Source organism: Phasianus colchicus, chromosome 20 (assembly GCF_987193195.1).
Source record: "Phasianus colchicus chromosome 20, bPhaCol1.hap1.1, whole genome shotgun sequence".
Classification (NCBI taxonomy): Eukaryota; Metazoa; Chordata; class Aves; order Galliformes; family Phasianidae; genus Phasianus; species Phasianus colchicus.
The window spans coordinates 539917-562400 of NC_143455.1; the positions used below are offsets into that span (position 1 = coordinate 539917).

Below are 22484 nucleotides of genomic sequence, written 5' to 3' on the forward strand. Positions count from 1 at the left end.
AATGCATCCTGAGTTGGAAAGGATCCACAAGGATCATAGAATCATAGAACTATAGGAACTTGGGTTGGAGGAACTCTTAAAGATCATCTAGTTCCAATCCCTCTGCAGTGGGGGATCATCAAGTCCAGCTCCAGGTTCCACACTACCCTAATATCAACTCATATGTCTGACATTTCACCAAATGCTTTTTGAACTCTGGTTCTACCCTTTTTTTCTTCAAAGGCAGAAACAAATCCAACCTAACTGGATCACACATTTACCTCTATTCCCAGAAAGTCCAGATCTCCCAAAATAACAGCAGCTCAGAATCTTGAAGTACATATGACTGAAATACATACATATCACAGCCACATACTGGTTTTAAAATGATTGCTGAAGTAAAAGGGGATAATTAGGATTTGTCAGAGCTTTTATGTATTACAGTGGTTCCTGATCTTTCATTCCTACAGATTTTAATCATTTGCAGAACTGCTCAGTTTTTCATGCACTATTTTGTTGGAGCAAATTATTTTTGGCTATTAGTGGAAGGAATTTATCTGCATACGTTACTGATTACTGCTGTGTTCTCAGAAAGAAGACTGCTACAAACATATATAGTGATAGGATGGGGTGAGTACCTAACAATTTCAAAGTTCTTGATTCTGTGGTATTTTTTCAAGTCATTGAAAAAATGTGAATATTTGGTAATGAAAAGAGGAAAAAATGTTTCATTTTTGTTCTGAAACCAGCATTTCTCAATAGAAGTATATTAGAAGTGGCGTGCTAGCTGCAGCTCAGTTTGATTTGCAGATAGAGGTAATATCTTGGTTTACCTGAAAACAATAGCCTAATACAATAAGAAGAAAATTTACTACATTTGGTAATATTCTCTACCAGCATAGAATATTAAAGCTATCAGCACCTTCAATTTCTTCATTTGAATTAGAGCATCTATGTGGTCAAGATATCTACACATTAAATGCTTTGCTTTTATGTATTCACCTTCTGAGCTCAGCAGAACTTGCTGAAGCTCTAAAGTGTACTTTAAATTAGAGGACAGTTCAAAACACTACATGATTCATATCCTGTATTTTAGACATTTGTCATGGAAGAAAGACAACATAAAGACGGTTACAAGCATTTTAACAATGTTGTGTAAATTATTTTCTTTTTTTCATGTGAGTAGCGCATAATCGGACAATTGTGTTTGTTGCTCACTTATCATAATTCTGTATACAGCCTGAACAAAAGGGAAAGTCAAGATTTCCTAATTCCCAATAACCGTGTAAAATCTACCCATACAACTTGTAAGTCTTAGAAAGTTTTTTGTGAAGATTTAAAAATGTAATTTTAGACAATGTGTAGCTTTGGGCAGAACTGATTCATAGCTTATGGACTGACCTGAGAAGGATGATAAGGTGGATGGCCATAAGAATAGCTGCTGATCACAAAGCTTTAATCAGTGTATAAATTTACTAGCTCACTCACACCATTCAATTTACTTTTTCAAATGTAAAATTGCATACCCAGTACTGCAGGATATATATATATATATATCTGTGTGTATGTATATAAAACAAGAAAAAGAAAAAAAATGTACTAAGGAAAATTATTTTTAAAGGATTAAACTGTAGTAGATGACTATGCAGTTATAAATAAATTATTCCATATTTTCTCTGCTTTATTGTGTAATAAAATCTTTACCCAGGATAAAGAGGTAAATTTTAAAGATCTATTTAGACTCAAACAAAGAAAAACAAAATGTCAGTTAAGATTGAAATTATAATAATTACAGTTGGAATGGAAAAAAAAACGTTTAAAAATGCTTAAAATAAATTTTTATTTATTGTTATAAAGGCTGTTGTTATAAATTCCTTATCAATTTGACAGTAATTCACATCATTCAGTTCCAGGTGTCCAAAATTGTACAAGACTGTAATAATCACAGGGAATTGAGAAAAGACAGTTCCTTTTACTTCTTTTTGGTACCTGTACTATCTCTTGATATTTTAAATAGGAATTGAGTAGCATCTAAGAGACAAATATCCTTCTGGAATAATTTCTAGAATTAAGTGAATTTCAGTTAAGTCCACGTTTCCTATGTTTATGAATGTATTTATTAAATAAATATACATATATTTATGACATAGAGACCATTCCTGTAGAAAAATACCAATTCCTTAATCAAGATTCAAAACAGGGTTTCAGCATAAACTGGGAAATGTTACTGAACTAACACACATCAGTTCCTTTTGATAAACAAATATACTGGTCTTTGAAGTATGTATTGATCTCTAATGCTAAACTAGACTATATCTTAAGATTAGTCTATCTGATAGAGAGTGGGACTTATTTTGTCTAACCAAGTTAAATTTATGTGGATAATATCTACATTCTTCCCAGAACTAAAGGAGGAAGACAAGAAGGAATGGAACTGTGGAGATCATCTGGTCTCATCCCATTGCTAGACCTAGTGAGCATTGTCCAGACAAATATAATTTTGTATGGAAATCTGTTTTGTTTATTTTTAATAAAACGGTTTTCCAGAAAGAACCCCTGCTTCTTAAAATAAAAAACAACAACAAGAACACCAACATAAAAAACAGACAAACAAACAAACAAAAAACCCACATCAAAACTTCATGAACTTCATGAAAATGAAAATAAGACTGAAATATTTTCACTTTTGGTGTTTCATTGGAAAGTCTGAATTTTCCCATGTCCTAAGTGCCTTCCTCAAAATGTCACCTGCTTCAAAGTTACATGAGTTTGCTCAAAACCAGTAGAGTTCTGATTATTTGGAGGAATGGAAATGCCACTACTCGACTGTGTCCACATTTCAATTGCTTGATTGCTCTAATTGTGAAGCATATTTTCCTAATACCTAATATGAACTTTGCCTGCTACAGCTCTTTCCTATTTTCTACCACTCTTTTGCTGTGCACCTCCTGCTCTATGTGCTTCTGCTATCGTTAGTACTGAAGACAGCAGTTAGGCTTCCTTTTAAACTTTTATTCTTAAGGCTGAAGACATTTAGTTCTCTCAGTCTCTTCTTCTGTATGATGCACTATAGGTCCCAGTAGTCTTGGTGGCCTCTGCTGGAGTATTCGTATTTCTTCTACTTTATCTACATCAGAGACTTAGAAAATTTAGACTGATCAGCAACATTTATGGATTCATGTATGTGCATACAATTTGCACACTGAAAATGTGATATTCAATTATACAATGAATTTCTCATTTTCTTTGAGGTGCAAATGGAGAAAAACAGAATTTTTGTACAACATCTAAGTAAAATGCTGAAAATCATATGTCTTTGTACCAGGGTCCGTAGTAGTGTGTCTTTATTTTGTATGAATCATTCTGGAAGTTTGGCTGTAATACCTTTTTTTTTTTTTTACAGCTGTTCCTATTCTGTTTGTCGCCCCCTGGGGAATAAGCAGATCAAAACTGGAGAACACAGGGTAGGTTACTAGGCTAAACTGTCTTAGAATACTGGTTTTCATTTTGCTTATCTTTTTCCAGAAGCTTTTGACAGTAACTGACAAAACTATTGACTATTGGATTATATTAAGATTAAACAGCACATAATAAGACTTGCTAGATCTTAAAGGTTTATTCTTTTCACATTTAACTACCGGAAATTCATGGATTCAGTTATGCATAAATCAAGAAGGAAAATGAACATTCACTGTTTCTCAAGTGAAAACTATTGTATCTATTTTTCACTCATCTGAGGCAATTTTCCTGCACAAACATCTTCCCTGAGGGCATCTCAGCAAGAAAAGGAGATCAGTGTTTTCCGTGGAGACCATCTTTGCTTTGAGTTTTATTAATATTCAATACCAGATTGGAAAAAAAAATTAGTTTTAGTAGATAATGATGAAATCTGATATTCACAGAAAGTTGAACTTGAATGTATTTAGTGTGAAATAATTGCTGAGGGTAACTTGCATTGGTAACCATCAGTTTTCTACTTTTCTGGTCTTCAATTTTCTACTGGTGTCACATAGACTTGGTTATTCATATAAGATTTATTTTCTTTTTTTCTCTTTTTTTTTTATTTGTGGTTCCTAAAGAGTTTTGTTTGGAGTAACCATATATTTATTAGGCAACAACATCAGGAACCGAATCACAATTACAGTCTCATAGAGGTTATACAGGCCTTAAATGACAAGCGCTCGTCCCACAGGTTTACATCAAGCTAATTGGCAAAAAAAGAATCATAGAATCATAAAATGGCTATGGGTTGGGAGGGATGGTCAATGTCAATGATCAATCAATGATCATCCATTTCTACCCCCCTGCTGTGGGCAGGATTGCCAACCACTAGATCAAGCACCAGATAATGAATATGTGCATTGGACAAATCAGAAGTGTAGAGGAGAAAAGGAGATATTTTCCTGCTGACAGGAAGACAGCCAAAGTTATACTCATCTACAAAAAGTGCGTGTGAAATCCTGGAAACTATGGACACATTATTTTAACCTCAGTTCCTGGAAAAGCTATGGAGAAGATCAGCCTAGGAGATGTGAAAGGCAGCTTCAGGACAAAGCTATTATCAAGCATAGTTCACATGGATTTATTAAGTGAAACTATTACCTTAGTAGTTTCATCTCCTTTTGTGATAAAGTATTCTGCTTGGTGGATGAAGGGAAAGTAGTGAACATGATCTTTCTGGATTTTAGTAAGGCTGTTGATACTGTTCCTTATGGCTTCCTTCTAGAATAATTGTCCAACTGTGAGATAAACAGGTTGATACCATACTAGGTGATGAATTGGCATAATGCTAGAGCTCACAGTGTCACTGAATGGGGCTATATCTGTTTGGTGGATAGTCCCTAACAGGGCTCCCCAGACCTCACTTTTTATCAGTGATCTGAATGCAAGAGTAAATGCATCATCAGCAAGTGTACTTGTGAGTCTAAAGTGGGAGGATTTGTTGGCCCTCCAGAGGGACAAGTAGCCTTGAAGAGGGATTTACATGAGTTGATCATCAATGGCATGAAGTTCAAGAAAAGCAAGTGCCAAGCTCTGTGCCTGAGACAGAACAATGCCAGACACAGTTATGGACTGGGAGATGAATGTCCAGAGAACACCCTGCAGAAAGAGACCTAGAGGTGCTGGTTGATAGCAGGCTCAATGTGCATCGTGCCAACAGAATGCCTTGGCAGCCAAAAGGACAAAATGCATTTTGGGGTGCATTAAACACATTTTAGCCAGCCAGAGATAATTCTCCCATTATACTCAGTGTTGGTGTGGTCTCACCTTGCATACTGTGTACAGTTCTGGTCTTCACAATATAAAAGGACATAAAGGTTCTTGAAAGCATCAAGAGGAGGGCAGCAACACTGGTAAAAGGGCTGGAAGGCATGTCCTGTGAAAAGTAGCTGAGGACACAGAGGTTGTCTGTTTTGGAGAAAAGGAGGCCTAGAGGTGACCTCAACAACTCCGTGAGGAGGAGAAACAGAGGGAGGTGCTGGGCTCTGCTCCCTGGTAACTGTTAGTGGGGATTTCCGACTGGATATTTGGCAAAATTTCTTTAATTGTGATAGTGGTCAAGCAATGGAAAGGTTTCTGAGATATGTGGTTTGTGTCCCATGCCTATCAATATTTGTGATGTATTTGGATAATGCACTCAATAAGATGCTTTAACTTTTGCTTAGCCCAAAAGTGATCAGGCATTGGATTTGATCTCTGAAGGTCCTTTCCAACTCAACTATTCTGTTCCATTCACAGTCTGTATGCATACTTCTTAGTTAGTTAGTTCTGAAGTTACAACTCAGGTTTACTCTTTTCCGGTTTATGGTTTTAGGTGACTGTGAAGTTTCAGTGCCACTTGTAGTTGTAGTGTAGATCCAAAGGAAGAATTCACTGGATAGTTTTGAGGTTTGCAGCCTAAGGAAACTTCTCTCAAAATTCTAACAGGAAGGTCTTCACAAAATGTACAGTTGTTGATTATATTCTTCATAGTTTAATTCAGTTTCTCTTGAACACCACCTAGAAGTTTAAACTTTGTTAAGTTTTCTTTGCTATATGTACGTGCGTTATTTAAGCTTTCTTATTTATTTCCATGAAAACAATTTAATATTTTTTTTAAATTATTCTGCAGGTGCTGGGGAACAAATGAACACATGGGAATCTGGTGGATCATTCGAGGACCAATGTTGTTTTCCATTACGGTAAGAACTATTTTATCTGTTCCTTGCATGATGGCTGCATCAAAAGTAACATCTCTTATTTTATCATGTTGGCCCTTGATGCATGAAAAGGTGTTCCATAGATGCAAGTTTGCTCAATCAAATAGCATTACTGTGCTCTTTGTATCTGCAATTTCCATGGAAATAAATAGGAAGCATTTATTTCAGAGAATCCTACACACAGCATACACAACTATATCTATTGTGATCCTTTCTATAAATGTAATCCAATTGTCGTATTAGAGGAGATGAGGCAGAAAAGATTGTAAATGAGATTTCTTATTCGTTGTCAGTGCACACAGTTTCACATTATAAATCTGTAAGGAAGAAAATTTTCAGTGTCAGCCTCTCAACTGTGTATCTGCGCAGTGACTTCTGCAATGAGTACTGTGTCCAGGTCTGGAGCCCCCAGTACAAGAAAGACAGGGAGCTGTTGGAGAGGGTCCAGAGGAGGGCCACGAAGATGGTCAGAGGACTGGAGCACCTCCTCTATGAAGACAGACTGAGGGAGTTGGGCTTGTTCAGCATGGAGAAGAGAAGGCTGCAGTGTGACCTCATTGCAGCCTTTCAGTACCTAAAGGGAGCCTACAAAGAGGAGGGGAATCCACTCTTTGAAAGGGTTGATAACTGCAGGACAAAGGGAAATGGTTTGAAGTTGAGGGAGGGAAGATTTAGGTTGGATGTCATGGGGAAGTTCTTTACAGAGAGTGGTGAGGTGCTGGAACAGTTGCCTAGAGAGGTTGTGGATGTCCCATCCCTGGAAGTGTTCAAGGCCAGGTTGAATGGGGCCCTGGACAGCCTGGTCTAGTATTAAATGTGGAGTTTGATGACCCTGCCTGTGGCAGGGGAGTTGGAGATTCATGATCCTTGAGATTCCCTCCAACCCTGGCCATTCTGTGATTCTGTAATGCTCTGCACAAACTAACACAAAACCTTCTTGTACCTGCTTCTTGTATTTTTACCATACTTCATTCAGTGAACAGGTTACTTAGGACAGTACTAACACATGGTGAGCTGCTATAGAGTATGTTGTACAATAACAAGGATATGAAGAAGTAGTAACAAAAAATATTGATGGTCATAGGGAGAAAGCATTCATCTAAACAAGCACCAGAATAATGTAAAAAAAATGTAGTAAGGCAGAACAAGACTAAGATATGTTTTCAAAAAAAAGTCTAAACCTGAAATTATATGGTAATGAAGAGACGAAAATAGCACATTCAGAAGAATTCCTGAGGATATGATTACAAACACAGAATTCTGATGGGTGAGGATTAGGTATGTCCCCAGCACAAATTTACACAGTCGACAAGGCATAAAAAAGATGAGAGGAATAGATGATTTGATCAGCATCCTGCTAGTCTGTCTAGCAAATATTGAAGAGAAGAAATCCACTTTACTTACGCTCAGACTGTAATACTGAGGAACCGATGGATGTGGAAAGAAAGGTGTTTCCTCATGGGAAACGTTCCTATGTTCTGCTCAGGGTTCATGCCATCCCCACTGTGACCCAACATCTCACCACGTATGCACCAATGTGATGTGAGGCAAAATGGCATTTATTGCAAGCGAACAGCGACCTATGTACTCTACATTCTTATCTACGTTCCTACGTCTACATACATCTACGCCCCAAGCGTGCGTCACATCTCTTATCACAGAGCAGGGGAGGTCCTATCGCGTCACTGCCCAACTCCTCGTAAACGCCTACGACAACATCTCCCCCTCCCCGTGCTTGGTAAAGCCTTGCCCCGTTACAGAGCGATACTCGCATACTGCCTAATAGCGCTAGTGAAGGTTATACAAACGATTATATGTTGCGTTCCTTACAATCTCTCACATAGCTTAAGGTACTCCATTCGTTGGTCAAAAGTTCGCTCCATCACGTGTCGCAAGCAGCATTGCATGTGCCAAATTTTCACATATAATATGACTACAAGCACTAAACAAACTACTGTTAGAGTTAATATGATCACAACTGGGTGCAGAATGGCATTAAACACTCCTCTCGCTGTAGGCGACCATCCAAGAAGCACTTCCCACCAATGATGTTCTCCGTCCTTCTTTACCCTTTCTAGGACACGATGTATCTCTTTCGTATCATGGTGAACAGTGATCAAGGTTTTCTGTCCATTGTTCCAAATGCGTTATAGCAATTGGTACAGATCATCATGTTGCAGCAGTTTCCCCACTAAATCGAAGTCCATTCCAATAGGAGTTGGTAAAAAAGTCCTGAATCAGTGTGTAACTAGACTGCAATAACTAAAATGATGTAACTGGAGCTGTATAATTAAAATCACACCCTACAATATTAGTAAAGTTACAAATACAGAGATTTGAATAATTACCAGTATCCATAGTAATATTATCTATGAGTATGGAATTACAAGGGGCCCTCATACAAACACATCCGTCCCCAATATATACAAGCACTGTTTCCAGTACCTCATTGGGATGAATCTCAAAATGGCAGATGTTCTGTTCAGTATCAAGACAAATGTCTTGAGCCCTGAGAGTGTTGCCTTCACAAACAAAGCCTCGTTGTTCCTGTACAGCACATGAGCTAACATCTACAGTTTGCTATTTTTCCCCTTTTTCCAAGCCCATTCTCGATGTTCTATTGGATAAAGTATAACCCCATCATGATTCAATCCCAACGCAATAATTTGGTATATCATGTATATTGAAGCATTGTGTATCGTTAGGACAAAAACTGTGGCATAGTTGGCAACAGGATCATAAGTGAAATTAACTAAGTGCCACCAAGATTGAAATTTCCTTTCAAATTCATTCGCTTTGTTCCAAATCACCTTCTGAATCTCTGTAGGCAGGGTACCTGCCTCATCTTCCCTCGCAATTGCTGCTACCATGGATTGCATCCATATTTGGGCTTGGATGCAGCTAAGCGCTAGAGAAGTATCATTTTGAGTCGCAGCGAGTGCATCTACAATCAAATGATGGTCTTTCATATTAGTCCTTTCCCAATACATCTGATAAAATCCACTGGTTGGTTCCTAATGCCGATAAAGAGGACTGTAAAGGATGTTGCAGTGCATATAAATCACTTGTGGCTGTACTCAATTTATTCATAAGCATCTCGGCATCTATACTGTTCAGGACCCTGTGCCCTGTCTTTTCCACCGCCTCTATAAGGTGTGTGACTCCTTTTGAATCAAGGGGCACCCATACATGGCCTTCATCTCCCACTACAACTGGGTACCTCCCACCGGCAAGCCTTTGTCCTCTATCTCTTCTCTAATCTTTGACCAATCCATAATTGGGCTACGCCCACCCTTACCCCCCTCCGGAGTAGTGGGCAAATTTCGTAACAAAGGATACAACGGTTGCCGCGGTGGTGCAACCGGATACGGAGGTGGAGCCTCCTGTTGTACGCCGGAATGAGAAGAAGGGACTGCCAATGACCTGCCATCCTGCTGTTTTTCGAATCCAGTAGATGTGGTCGGTTGTGTTCCTATTTTCTTTGTGCAGCTGCCAACGACATCGCCCCCTCCCCTCCCTGCCGACTGCTCTCCCCTCCCCTGGATCCTCTTGATTAGGAGACCGTTGAAACCTGCTCAAGTCCTCACCTGTGTCGGTCCCTATCCCAAGCAGTAAATGTGCCACACCAGTAGCATTCTTGTCCTCCCTGGCCACCCTGAGAGCACCCAAAAGTAAGCCCCAAGTCTTAAGCTCAGCGCCCTTTTGAGCGCTCATTGCATGGTGCGCGAGCACCGTGGTGAGAGAATCCCACCTCTGATGGTTGAGAACATCATTGGGGGAGCGTATCTCCCCCTCCCGCTCCAGGCGGGAAAGAACGGCAGCTATCTCCTTCCTAGAAAGAGGGTACTTGCCGCAATATTCTGTGAAGATGAGCTGCACAATCGTCCCCATGGTCTTCTGCGGTCTAAAAGGCGCCCTGCCGTCCCCTTGGGTTTACTGCACCAAAACTATTTTTGAGCAGGGCAATATAGGAATGTAGCCTCACACGGGGCACTACTTGTTTCCTCGTGGGAAACCCCTTGTTCCTCGACGTTCCTATGTTCTTCTCAGGGTTCATGCCGTCCCCGCTGTGACCCAACATCTCACCACGTATGCACCAATGTGATGTAAGGCAAAATGGCATTTATTGCAAGCGAACAGCGACCTATGTACTCTACATTCTTATCTACGTTCCTACGTCTACATACATCTACGCCCCAAGCGTGCGTCACATCTCTTATCACAGAGCAGGGGAGGTCCTATCGCATCACAGCCCGACTCCTCATAAACGCCTACGACAACAGAAGGGTATGATTTTCTGTCATGCTGTGGAGAGATGTAGCAATTATGACTTTTGAGAAGAAGCAGTGGACTGTTTTGCTTCTGCTGAGTTGGAGAGAAACACATGAGAGAGAAAGGGGATGTGGCTCGGACTGAGCTGTGAAGCAGAGTGGCACACTTTTTAAGCAGACAATGAGAAGTAAAAAGTTTGATGGACAACAGTGCCCTCTCTGTCTGTCAAAAGGCAGTGGGGAGAAGAGCCAGAAAAGAACGAATCACATCACAGAATCATCAAAGAATCATAGAATGGCCTGGATTGAAAAAGACCACAATGATCATCTAGTTCCAATCCCCTGGTATGTGCAGGGTCACTAACCCTGCTGCCCAGAACCACATCCAGCCTGGCCTTGAATGCCTCCAGGGATGGGGCATCCACAAACTCCTTGGGCAACCCATTCCAGTGCATCATCACCCTCTGACTGAAAAACTTCCTCCTATCTAACTTAAACCTCCCGTCTCAGTTTAAAACCATTCCCCCTTGTCCTATCACCATCCACTCTCGTAAACAGCCGTTCCCCCTCCTGTTTATTCGCTCCCTTCAAATACTGGAAAGCCACAATGAGGTCTCCCCAAAGCCTCTCTTCTCCAATTGAAACAATTCCAGTTCCCTCAACCTTTCTTCATAGGAGAGCTGCTCCAGCCCTCTGACCATCTCAGTGCCCTCCTCTGGACCCGCTCCAAGAGCTCCACGTCCTTCCTGTGCTGGGGGCCCCAGGCCTGGACGCAGTGCTGCAGATGGGGCCTCACAGGAGCCGAGTAGAGAGGGACAATCACCTCCCTCTCCCTGCTGGCCACTCCTTTTTTAATGCAGCCCAGAACACAGTTGGCCTTCTGGGCTGCAAGTGCACACTGCTGGCTCATGTCAGCTTCTCACCCACCAGGACCCCCGAGTCCTTCTCCGCAGGGCTGCTCTCAAGGAGATCTTCCCCCAGTTTGTATAAAGAGAAGAGACTTGAAAGGTGTAAGAAGGAAAAAGCTGAAAGAGAGCAGAACTGCCCCAAAACTAAGGGAGGGATCATGATCAACAAAGTCTAGAACTTCAGATCCAGAGGGGGTCTAAACTAATAAATAATCAATATGTATTTTCTTTCAAGGTTAATTTTGGCATCTTCTTAAAAATTCTGAGGATGTTGATTTCCAAACTAAAGGCCCAGCAAATGAGCTTTCATGACTACAAATACAGGTATGTAATACATCACAAGAAATCCTAGTCCTTTTTATTTTCATAGCATCAGAATGTACCCATCGTGTCCTCGCAGATTACACACTTACTACCCACCACTGCCAATGTAAAATATATTCAGAACATAGAGAAACCAGCTGGGAAACCAGGCTCCGCAAATAATTTCTTATCTGAGTGATAAGAACTCAAGGAGTTTAAAATGCAGTATGGATTCTTCTCTTGGGTGTCCAGATTGCATATAAAATAGGCTTCACTGCTGTAACTTCTTTTTTCTGTGATTGTGACAAAGGGCCCTCAAAAGAAGAAATGTTCAGAAGATCTGTGAAATGCTCCTACTTTCCTTGGTCACCAGCACCTACCTGTTTTTCACAGACACAGGCACTGTGCAAACTTACTGAGCTTGCACCCCCTCCATCAAGATCAAAGATTAAAATGTTCAATAAAATTGGCCGTAGTACTGAGCCCTGAGGAACACCACTCATGACTGGTTGCCAAACAGATTTAACAGTGACCCTTTGGGCCCAGCAATCCAGCTGGGCTAGCCATCCATTCAAACTATGAGCAGTCAGTTCCTCCAGGAGAAGGGTGTGGGATACAATATCAAATGCCTTGCGAAAGTCGAAGTAAACAATATCTACAGCTTTTCCCTCATGCACTAAGCAGGTCATCTTATTATAGAAGATCAGATTAGTCAAGAAGGACCTGCCTTTCATAAACACATGCTGACTGTGTCTGCTCACTTGGTTGTCCTGTACATGGTTTGTGATTTCACCCAAGATGCTCTGCTCCATGACTTTGCCTGCACTGATGTCAGTCTGACAGGTGTGTTAATCCCCCAGTCCTCCTTTCTCCCTTCTTACAGATGGACCACCCTAGTTAGCTGGGCAGTCATTTCTGGAATAATTTCTATGTACAGCAACTTTCAAATTTGCACTAAGGATGTTGAGAAATACCATAAGTAAATATTTTCTTTTTAAGACTGGCAAGATCTACACTTGTGCTGATTCCATTGCTGGGGATCCATGAGTTTATATTTTCCTTCATCACTGATGAACAGGTGAAAGGATTTCCAAGACATGTAAGACTTTTCATTCAGCTGACAATGAGTTCATTTCATGTAAGTACTGTTTTGCAAGTACTTTTTAGGTGTCACCTATCCACCACCTATGTATGTTGCTTATCTGTAGATTCCACAGGCATATAGCATCCTTTTAAAATAGTTTACTATTGCCTGTAATGTCTTTAAATATACAGTAGAGATGATAAAAAATACATGGATAGATGGCACCAGCATCTCTTCCCTTTTCCACTGATGCAGTTACACCATCATAGAAGGCAACCTGTTCAGGAAACAGAAAGTTTGTTTAACAGAAAATCCGGTGAAGCTGCTCTCTGAGTGATGTGGCTGTCCTTGTTGTGAGGCATTAGGTATTCCTCCTACCTCCAATGTTTAAAACCTCCAATGGTTAAAAGAACATTTCTACTTTCTGCTTCCATAGTTCCTGAAATTTGTCTTGCATTGTTAACACATGTGGAACTGTACCTCATACTTCATATCTACACGTATCTCTAATTAGAACTATTTTTCCTCTTAGTAATTATTTCAGCTTGACCAACAGGTGAGCTATGTTGCCTATCGTAGGCGTGGCGACCTGGTTCGGGAACGGCACGGTGACCAATCCCAGGTCGCTCGGTCCATCGGCTCGCTGACACCAATGTGGTGGACGGCAAATGGCGTTTATTGGCGGGAAAAACAGCCTTATATCACCTGGGCACTGAACGCTATTGGCTATCGGGAGGGGGACCCTGTCTTCCCGTACAACGCGATATCTTCCGGGCGCCAGACCCTCACTACCACATATCCCCCCTCCCTATGCACAATTAAATTAGGTAAAATATAACAATATATAACAATCTTCAATAGAAAACTCAAATAGAAAACATAAGGTGCTCTGAACAAGAACATTCTTATAACAGTTGTTGGTGCTCTACCAACATGATGTTAATTGGAAGAGAAAAGGGGATGGGCTGTGGCCTCAGGTGCACTCCCCATGGATGCGCCAGGTGAGCTGGATGTCCTCAAAGAGCCTCACCAGGTAGGCCTCGCTCGCCTACAGCTGGGCTCTGGAAGCGCAGGTCGGTCTTGAAGTCCTGCGTGATCTCGCACACCAGGCGCTGGAAGGGCAGCTTGCAGATCAGCAGCTCTGTGGACTTCTGGTAGCGGTGGATCTTGTGCAGCACCACTGTGCCGGGCTGGTCACGCCGCCTGTGGCCAGCACGCTCTTGTGGGCCACCTTGGTGGCAACCGGGCCTTTCACTTCCGCAGGCAGGGTCGAGGAGTCGACTGCTGCCTGGAGGCAATTTACAAATTGTGTAAAGCTCTCACTTCCATTTTGTCTTATGGTGGACCATGGCAATGGCTTAACAATAACTTTAGAGGCTGTGCAAATAGCATCCCTGGCCACACAAGTAGTTGTCATAACTTCATGGGCCTGGAGGCCCAGGGCCTGTGCTTGGGGGGTAATCATTGTTGGGTCTGTACCCATCAGCCGCTGCAGGCTGGAACCATGTAGTGGGTGATCCGCCCCAGTTACTTGAGCTAGTTGTCTTGCACAGTTATCTTCCCATTCTTGTTTAAAAACAATCATCCCTGCTCCGTCAAAAATTAGTCTACAGGTTTGTTTTATGTCAAATGGGAGCATATCGTCTCCCCCAAAAACACCATCTATAAGGGTGGAGACCATAGCTGAGTTAAGCCCTTTATCTGCAATTGCCTTAACAATTGCTTGTATATCCCTAGGGTTTATCGGCGAGTGGACCCTCTGTCCCTCATCCATCACCCGGACTGGGAACACTAGTGTGGCCGATGGGGCCCAGTCAGCACATGCAATCTTTATTTTTATCCAGTCTGTAAGAGGGATTTCTCCCCCTCACGGTTTCTCTTTAATTTGGATGGGACTATTTCGGCTCTTAACTCTGTTCGTATTCATTCCCTCCTCCTCCGAGTTTAAGTCAATCGCGAACCACTCGTCGCAGCCAGTGTCTGATCTGGAGTCAGAGCCCGACTGAGCGGCCACTTCCGGTTTCTCGTACCTTTTTGTTAGGCTCCGGCCCCGCCTGCCTCCCTTGCGGGCAGGCCGTTCCCTCCCTCTTGGTTTGTCCCGCCCTCTGCCCAGCGGGATGTTCGCCCCACAGTGGCATTTCTTCAGACGGCCGCTCTGATTGGCTTTCCACCCTTCACTCACGCTCCCCTCACCTTCCCGGTCGCTCCCACCGCCTTTATCTAACACCTCCTCGATGTTCCCGCCAAGGGCGCCTTCCCCCCGCCCTCCCTCTCCTGGCTCGGCGCCATCTTGGGGCGCATAGGGGGGCGGTCGAGCCCAAATTTCCTCGGGCTCCGATTTCTCCGCGGCAGCCCTGGCCTCCTCGATTAACCCACCCCAGAAGGATTTAGCACGTTTCTGTCCCTCCGTGGGCGGGTCGGGGTTCGATTGAGAGGACACGTCATCGTCAGAGGGGTGCAAACTCAGCGTGGCCGCCCCGACTCCCAGTCCCGGGGTGGCCAACAAATGGCTCTCTGCCGCCCTCCAGCTCTCCCGCTCCCGCATGGCCCTGCGCAGGGCCCGCGCAACTCTCCCCCACGACTCTAGGCTTCTCCCACAGCCCGAGGACATCGTCTCCTCAGTTAACACTTTAGTGCACTTATCCCACACTTCGGGGTGGAGAATATCCACCGGCTGGTCAATGACCCCAATTCGCAAAAGCCTCGCAATAGCGAGAATAAAATCTTTGGGCTTACAATCGATACCCCACTGCTTATCTAACTGCAATACGACCTTCACAAGGACTTCCATCCTCCTTGTTGGTCCGGGAGCGTCCTCCCCGCCAGGCTGGTCCTGCCGCTCCGGCCGCCGTTCACCCGTCCAGGCGACAATCCCGGGTTTCGGCACCACTTGTTGCCTATCGTAGGCGTGGCGACCTGGTTCGGGAACGGCACGGCGACCAATCCCAGGTCGCTCGGTCCATCGGCTCGCTGACACCAATGTGGTGGACGGCAAATGGCGTTTATTGGCGGGAAAAACAGCCTTATATCACCTGGGCACTGAACGCTATTGGCTATCGGGAGGGGGACCCTGTCTTCCCGTACAACGCGATATCTTCCGGGCGCCAGACCCTCACTACCACAGAGCTATCCTGTTTTCATGACAAATAACTGCAAAAGGAAACTTCATACAAGTCCTCATGGGATGCAATTCATAATTTTTAGCAAAGATTTTAAGAAAGAACCGTTTTAATGAAGTTACCATATCTCAGTTTCTTTGGGAAGGCAGAAAAGGTTAGCAATTTAACTTTCCTGAGTAAAGAAAGATCTTTGCTGCTCTCTCCTGAGAGAACTAGGCAATTCACAATGTATCAACAGTTATTCAGATGAATGACAATGTGGTTCATTCCTGTAATACCCCTCTTGAAATGTCTGTGCATCAAACTTTTCTACTGAAAAAATATTATCAGTCTTCATCCAGAGTTTGGCTCCATTTCCCTAAAGGATGTATACCTAAAGGATTGTCACTGCAAAGTGACAATATGGCCTCCTAGATGTAAACGTGTAAAGTACAGAACTTGTGAAAAAACTTACAGAGCAAAGAGAAGACTGTCAGTGTACATACATGGGTGGAACAGATAGATGGATAGCATCTGCAGGTAAAAAATATTTCCCACCTATACAGGCAGTGAAGTGTTTTAAAGATGTTTATGCACTTGACTCCCTTTCAGTTATCCTGCTTTAGTAGTGAGTGAATATGCACCAACTTAAAGCAGTGAAGGCATATGTATAGTGCTGGTAGCTCTGCACGCTTATATCTTGAGCAGCAAACTTGAAGGTGTAAATGAAGCATGCTCCATTATAGTAGTTAATGCCAAAAAGTCCAAATTCCACAGCTAGCCATTACTGAAAATGAATAGTGAATCTCACCACTCTCACCATCACTTCTGCACAACTACACTTGTGTTTCATAGTAACTATATTCTGCGGTTTGGAAAGGCTAAGGAATGAACATATCAGTCACTGCACTGCTATATGCATTAATCCATGTTATACAAAGTTGCTGAGTATTGATTTTTTACATGTAGCACTCCAATTTAACTACCTTTCCAGGTAGTTTGAGGGAACTGGGGGTGTTCAGCATGGAGAAGGCTCCATGGAGACCTCACTGTGGCATTCCAGAACTTCAGGGGAGTTGATAAACAGGAAGGAGAGAGACTTTTTACATGGTCTGATAGTGATAGAACAAGGAGGAATGGTTTTAAAGTAAAAGAAGGGAGATATAGGTTAGATATGAGGAGGAAATTCTTTACCTAGAGGCAGTGAGGCCACAGTACTGATGCTAGCATGAACTGGGGGGGGGGGCAGCCAGCCCATGGCAGGGGAGCCTGGGGGGCTGAGAGAACCCTTACAACCATTCCATGATTCATTCAACACTCTTGCCCTGCCTTACCTTTCAGCCTTAATGATCTCAGTGATACAACACATCAGCATCCAGGTCTTCTGTCTTTAATGAGGTGCCCAGGTATACTTCAAGCCAGAAGTCCTTCATGCACACTAACTCAGTCCTTTTGCCCTCTTCAGTAGCTTGAAATATGAAGGCATCAAAGCACTGTCCCTAGAATTTATTGTAATCTTTGTTTTCAGTTGTATGTACACTCCAGTGCCCTGGTATATGCATCAGCGCTTTGACAATGCAATTTGAGCCTCCAATGAAAAATTTCCACTTGAGCAGAAAAATGTCTGGGCAAGCAGAAGGGAATTCATGTGGAACTATCACTCTAAGAGGACTGTTTGATATGGTGTTGAAGTGTATGTTAGACATATCCTTACTTGGAGAGACTGCAGGAACTAGATGTTATTTTAAGCAACATAATCATTTTAAATGGATTTTTTATTTAGTGGCTTGGACAAGGAAGCATAATATAGAGGACAGCTTACTCAACCCTGCCAAAAAGCACAAACTTCATTCTATTTATAGGAAGGTGCACGTGCTCTGCTGTATGACAAGCTTTAGAAACAAAATTTCTTTTCAGAATACCCAGAAATCTTGGGCGATGTTTATTGTAGATTCTCTTTTTTAGCCACAACGTTTGTTAAGGGATTGGTGAAAAAGCATATAAACTGTACCCAATTACATTTGTTTAGTCTGTAAATCTTCTCAGTAGTTTTAAAACTCAGTTAAACTGTTTTGTTAAAGGAAAACAGCCACCTCTGGGATCTTCCCTGGAGTCTTAAACATTTTCAAAATGCACAACAAAAGCATTACAGAAATCAGGTTATAAAATGAACAGCAAACACAAATGACCATGCCACCTTCTGATGTCATTTTACAGTGTTTCTGTGCATCATTCTGTGCTTTAATTCACAAGGGAGTTGATAAACCTCCATTCAACAAAGAGGTGCCACCAGCACTCACAAAGCCTTCTCCTGTTCTTGTGACTTGTGGCCATGTCTTAGCAGCACCAAGCGGTACAGCCCCTATTTCTGCTTATGAGTTTCCATGCCATTTCTGTCCAATGAGAGAACAACCTTCAGATGAAGAAGTTCTGCAAGAAAAGCTCTTTTTTTCATATGTAGTTCTGCATAAAAGCTGCTTTTTAAGCCACTGAACTTGTATTTAATCAACATAAACTCTCTGTGTGGAACAATATTCAGATTTATTTTTTCATAATGCTGACAAACACTGACAAAGGATATGTCAGAAACACTTAGATCTTGCAACTGCTATCCAGGTGAAGCATGAAAGATGGTAGAATTAAAATATTCAAAAAAAGCAATTGCAGTTGGTTTTTCTCCTGCCCTTACACCCACTGATGACAGAGAGGGGGTTTTCTTCATGCTTACTGAACACATGCTTAGGGAATTACTGGTTCTAACTTTTTCAGGATTATTAGAAAATTCCCTGTAGGTTCAAACTGCTATTGGCCAATGGTAGGCATAATAAAAATATTAAAGCTGCTGTGAATTTCATTGTAAATCTGAGAAAAACAGAAATATTTCTGGGGAAAAAAAAGTACGAATGTGAAAAAGAATGATATCAACTGTATTACATATTAAATAATGAGTTCTGACACGCATTTCAGTTTGTTTTACCATGTCTAGGAACAGGAATTGCACTATAACAGTGATAGTCTGAAAAAAAGAACTATGTGGTAGTAAAATACAGATTAAACATAAGATCAGAAAGGGTTGTAGGGCCTCCATTCTTCAGTGTCTGCATCAAAACACCTACAGATGTGCCCTGCATTTGCTAAGGCATCACACAAAAATAAATTGATGAGTACTTGATAACAGTGATAAATTAAGACAGATAACTAGTTTGCATTCTGAAAATTAGATAGCACGGCATGTTTGCATGGCTTTAATACTAATGTCATCTCTATAATAAACCTTCACATAACTAACTTTTCCCTCTTACTGTTTGTCTCCTACAGGGTTTTTTTGTGGCAGTTTTATATTGCTTTGCAAATGGAGAGGTAAGAAATGGCAATATAAGTTTTCAGTTAATTAATTAAATATATTATTGAAGAAGGATGAAAACACTAGCTCTGGTTATTGAGAGCATAATCACATCTTTTAAAACTTATGTAATTGTTTTGTATAAAGAAAGCAAGAGTTCTCATATTCAAATGGATTGAAATGCAAAGTATTTTCAGTTAATCTTATGTTAATATATGGCACTGTGGAGGTATAGATACCCTATGACGTGAAATATCACTGAATGCTTATGGTCAGGCCCCCGAACCCCACTCTGCTCTAGTGCTTCCATGCTATCAGAAGGAACCATATTTTCCATAGCTCCAGGTAGAACTTCTCTTTCAATTTATGACAACTATCTCCTGCGTCAAAAAACACCTCAGTAGAGTACGTAGCTCCAAATCTCCCACAGCCTCCTCATAGGCTACCTTCAAAACACTGAAGCCTTTCTCCTCTGCAGAATGAACAAGTCCTACTCATGCAGCCTCCCCTCAAAGTGCAAGTGCTCCAACATTGATCCCTACTGAAAAGTCCAAGCTTATCACCATATTTGTTACATTGAGGGGCCCAATATCAGATACAGCATTCACGCTGAGTAAAGGAGTATAACCACTTAATCTCCTGGTTCTGCTCTGCAGCCTGGTGTACTGGAGGCCTTAATTGCTGCCACAGCTGCATGCAGTCTTGGCTTGGCCACTCCGGCTCATTACAGGCCACCTTTGAAAATGAGGCTTGTGTAGGCTTAGAAATTCATGTCACAGTTTTAAATATTTTCTAAGTTGAAGCTTTCTGGGAGGCTGACCTCCCTTATAGTCAGCCTGGATGTAGCTGATGTGGTATACACTGCACTTGTACTGTGTATACTGTGGTATACTGACACTTGTACATGACTCTGAACACCTTTTTAAAGGCAAAAAAAATGATATGAGATGTATAGAAAATGTAGGGCATGCAATCCTAATATTTAACCAAAAAACCTGGAATAACTTCCAAATTACTGTCAAAGAGACCTGGTGCTCTTTTGCAGCACAGGAGAACTTGTCCAACATTTATGAGGGGCACAAAACTACTAGCAACTCTCATCAGCAGTTAAAAGTTGCTTTTCGGAGCTTTTAGCTCCCAGCTGAGCTAAGCTCTCAGGCCAAATGTTCTGATGGTTGAAGCGGGGGCTGCTCCTCTGCATGGGCTCTGAGGCCTGATTTCCATCTGCAGAACTGAGCCAGGGTTGGGGCAGGGAAAAACAGGACATTGAGTGTTGGGGATTTAAGGCAGGCTGCCAAATTAAAAAAAATCAGCAGAACAAACCTGATCTCCAAGCATAACGCTCTGGAAAAGCCACGCAGTCCTCATTTCGACAGCCCTTGGGATTTTCCTCCTCTTCACTTCATCAGGCTGTAAACATGGAAGGCACTTGAGCTCTCCCCTCATACAGATCAGGGTCATAATACATCAAATTACAGAGAGGGATTCAGGCACTGGAAATCTTTCCTGAGTTTGAGTGAAGAGGGTGGGAGCCTGAAGGCTCCCTTAGCAAACAAGCCCATTCTGCACTACAAAGACCATCATAGCTGCAAGGTGACTCCAATGGACAAGACACTCAGCACTTCTGCAGTCCCTCTCCCTTAACTGCTGGTGTTTGGATGAGTGCACTGCTGGACTGGCATAAGAACATCACCTGTTTTCTCCTCCCCTCAGGTAAAAGCAGAACTCCACAAGCAGTGGTCCCGCTTCCTGCTGGCAGAACCCTTTGGTCGTAAACTCTGCTTTCTTGGGCAAAACATCAAATACCTCAGGAAATGTTCACAGAAAGAGAAAAAACAGCACCTCAGCAGCAACCACTTGTGCCTGGTGGTGAGTGAGCCCTGGGGCGTAAAGCTCCAGCAGTTGCTGGCGAAGCAGAGGGCAGTTCCATGCACAGAGCAAGGCCGTGCACTTCCATCTCGTCTGCGGGCAAGTGTGTCAGACAGCAGCGAAGGAGAAGTGACCACTGGAGAGACAACTGTGGAGGTGGTCTTTGAAGAAAGTGAGATCTAGAAAGAAGTCCACCAGGACAGCACCTTCCAACAGCCACAGTGTTTTGAAAGATCATATTCTTCTTTCATCTCCAGGCTCCACAGTCCTACTTCCTGCCAGCCTCAGCTGTCCCACCTCAACTGACTGAAAAATCTGAATGTTCCTAACCCATGTGGCTGGGAAGGAACAGGTGCATCAAAAAATCCTTTGGGTTGGCCAATAGAGATAATAACATGCTGAAAGGGATGTACACAGGGGAGCAGGATGTATGCTGGAAATGAACAGACTGGTCATTTTCTCTCCCATCAGCTTCATCCATACATGTCCTATTCACACAAAAAAGTTGTTTGTTGTTTGTTTTTCTCTTTTATAGTTGCATTTCATAAATAGAGATACATGACTGGGAGATTTTTCTCTCTGCAGATTGAAATAATCCCTCATCTCAAAAAAAAAAAAAAAAAAAAAGAAGAAAGAAAAAACAACAAAACAAAACAAAAAATCCCCATCTAGCTCCAGGTTAAACCAGATGCATTTTATTTAAGCAACATGATAAAAAGGCTTGGGATGAAGCAAATTTTGGCTTAGATGCTTAAGCTTCTTCCATTATGATCTAGTGCTGGAAATGCCTATATGAAGTGACAGATCAAAAAGTACTTATTCTTTTTTAAATGCCCAAATGAAAAATTTTGTGTTTATTTTTGTTTTCACTATTTTTTTGGCACAAACCACACATTCTGATACATCTGTACATTACCCTAGCTGACTTGAAGACATGCGTTATGATCAGTGGGAAGTGCTGCTTCCATATTCCCTGAGGTACGCAGCATGGATAATGGATATCTGATTGTGTCTGCATCGAAACATAATTGTGAAATTTATCCACTAGCATTTAAAAAGAGTCATGGTGAAATTTTCACTGTCACACACAGCTCCCCTGGAGACCTGAGGAATGCAAGTTTGTTAATATCTGATGAGCCAGCCTGCAAACTTGTCAACACAAGCCATGTGGCATACTGAAAGGAGAAAGAAAAAGGCAAAAAAAAAAAAAGATTAGCAAATAATATTTATCTACAATATAAATCTATACTCCAGGCACACACACTGTAATCACTGAGCCAGCAGCAAGTCACATAGCATTTCTTATGATTAGCTCCGGTACTTTGCTGGCAAACACGCTGAGTGTTTGCAAATGTAATAAAACACAGCAGATGTCCCCTAAGCAAAGTTCAGATCTGTCTGTGGGCTCTGTTCTCCCATCTTTCTTTCG

The 22484-nt window shown here is 42.1% G+C and overlaps 2 protein-coding genes and 1 pseudogene across 3 annotated transcripts in view; 1 reads left to right on the forward strand and 2 right to left on the reverse strand.

Moving 5' to 3' along the window:
- GLP2R (glucagon like peptide 2 receptor) overlaps positions 1–21588 on the forward strand; it is a 36874-nt gene extending 15286 nt beyond the window's left edge. For both annotated transcript variants that reach the window (XM_090121912.1, XM_031603785.2), the window contains exons 7-13: positions 450–609; positions 3383–3443; positions 6092–6161; positions 11594–11682; positions 12661–12799; positions 19162–19203; positions 20900–21588. In XM_090121912.1, coding sequence (XP_089978038.1) covers positions 450–609; positions 3383–3443; positions 6092–6161; positions 11594–11682; positions 12661–12799; positions 19162–19203; positions 20900–21238 — 900 coding nt within the window. In that variant the 3' untranslated portion in view covers positions 21239–21588. The remainder of the gene's footprint in view (positions 1–449; positions 610–3382; positions 3444–6091; positions 6162–11593; positions 11683–12660; positions 12800–19161; positions 19204–20899) is intronic.
- LOC149915331 (uncharacterized) lies at positions 7723–10583 on the reverse strand (annotated as a pseudogene).
- Positions 13176–17338, reverse strand: LOC149915332 (uncharacterized). The gene is made up of 2 exons (XM_090121913.1): positions 17178–17338; positions 13176–15661 (listed from the first exon to the last, which is right to left on the reverse strand). Exon 2 carries the CDS (start codon positions 15534–15536, stop codon positions 14613–14615), a length of 924 nt encoding a protein of 307 aa, XP_089978039.1. The 5' UTR covers positions 15537–15661; positions 17178–17338; the 3' UTR covers positions 13176–14612.
- Positions 21589–22484: the final 896 nt, after the last annotated feature.

What these genes read in the sequence shown, in the direction of transcription:
- LOC149915332 (XM_090121913.1), bottom strand. Translation starts at nt 15,536, where the DNA reads ATGGAAGTCCTTGTGAAGGTCGTATTGCAGTTAGATAAGCAGTGGGGT.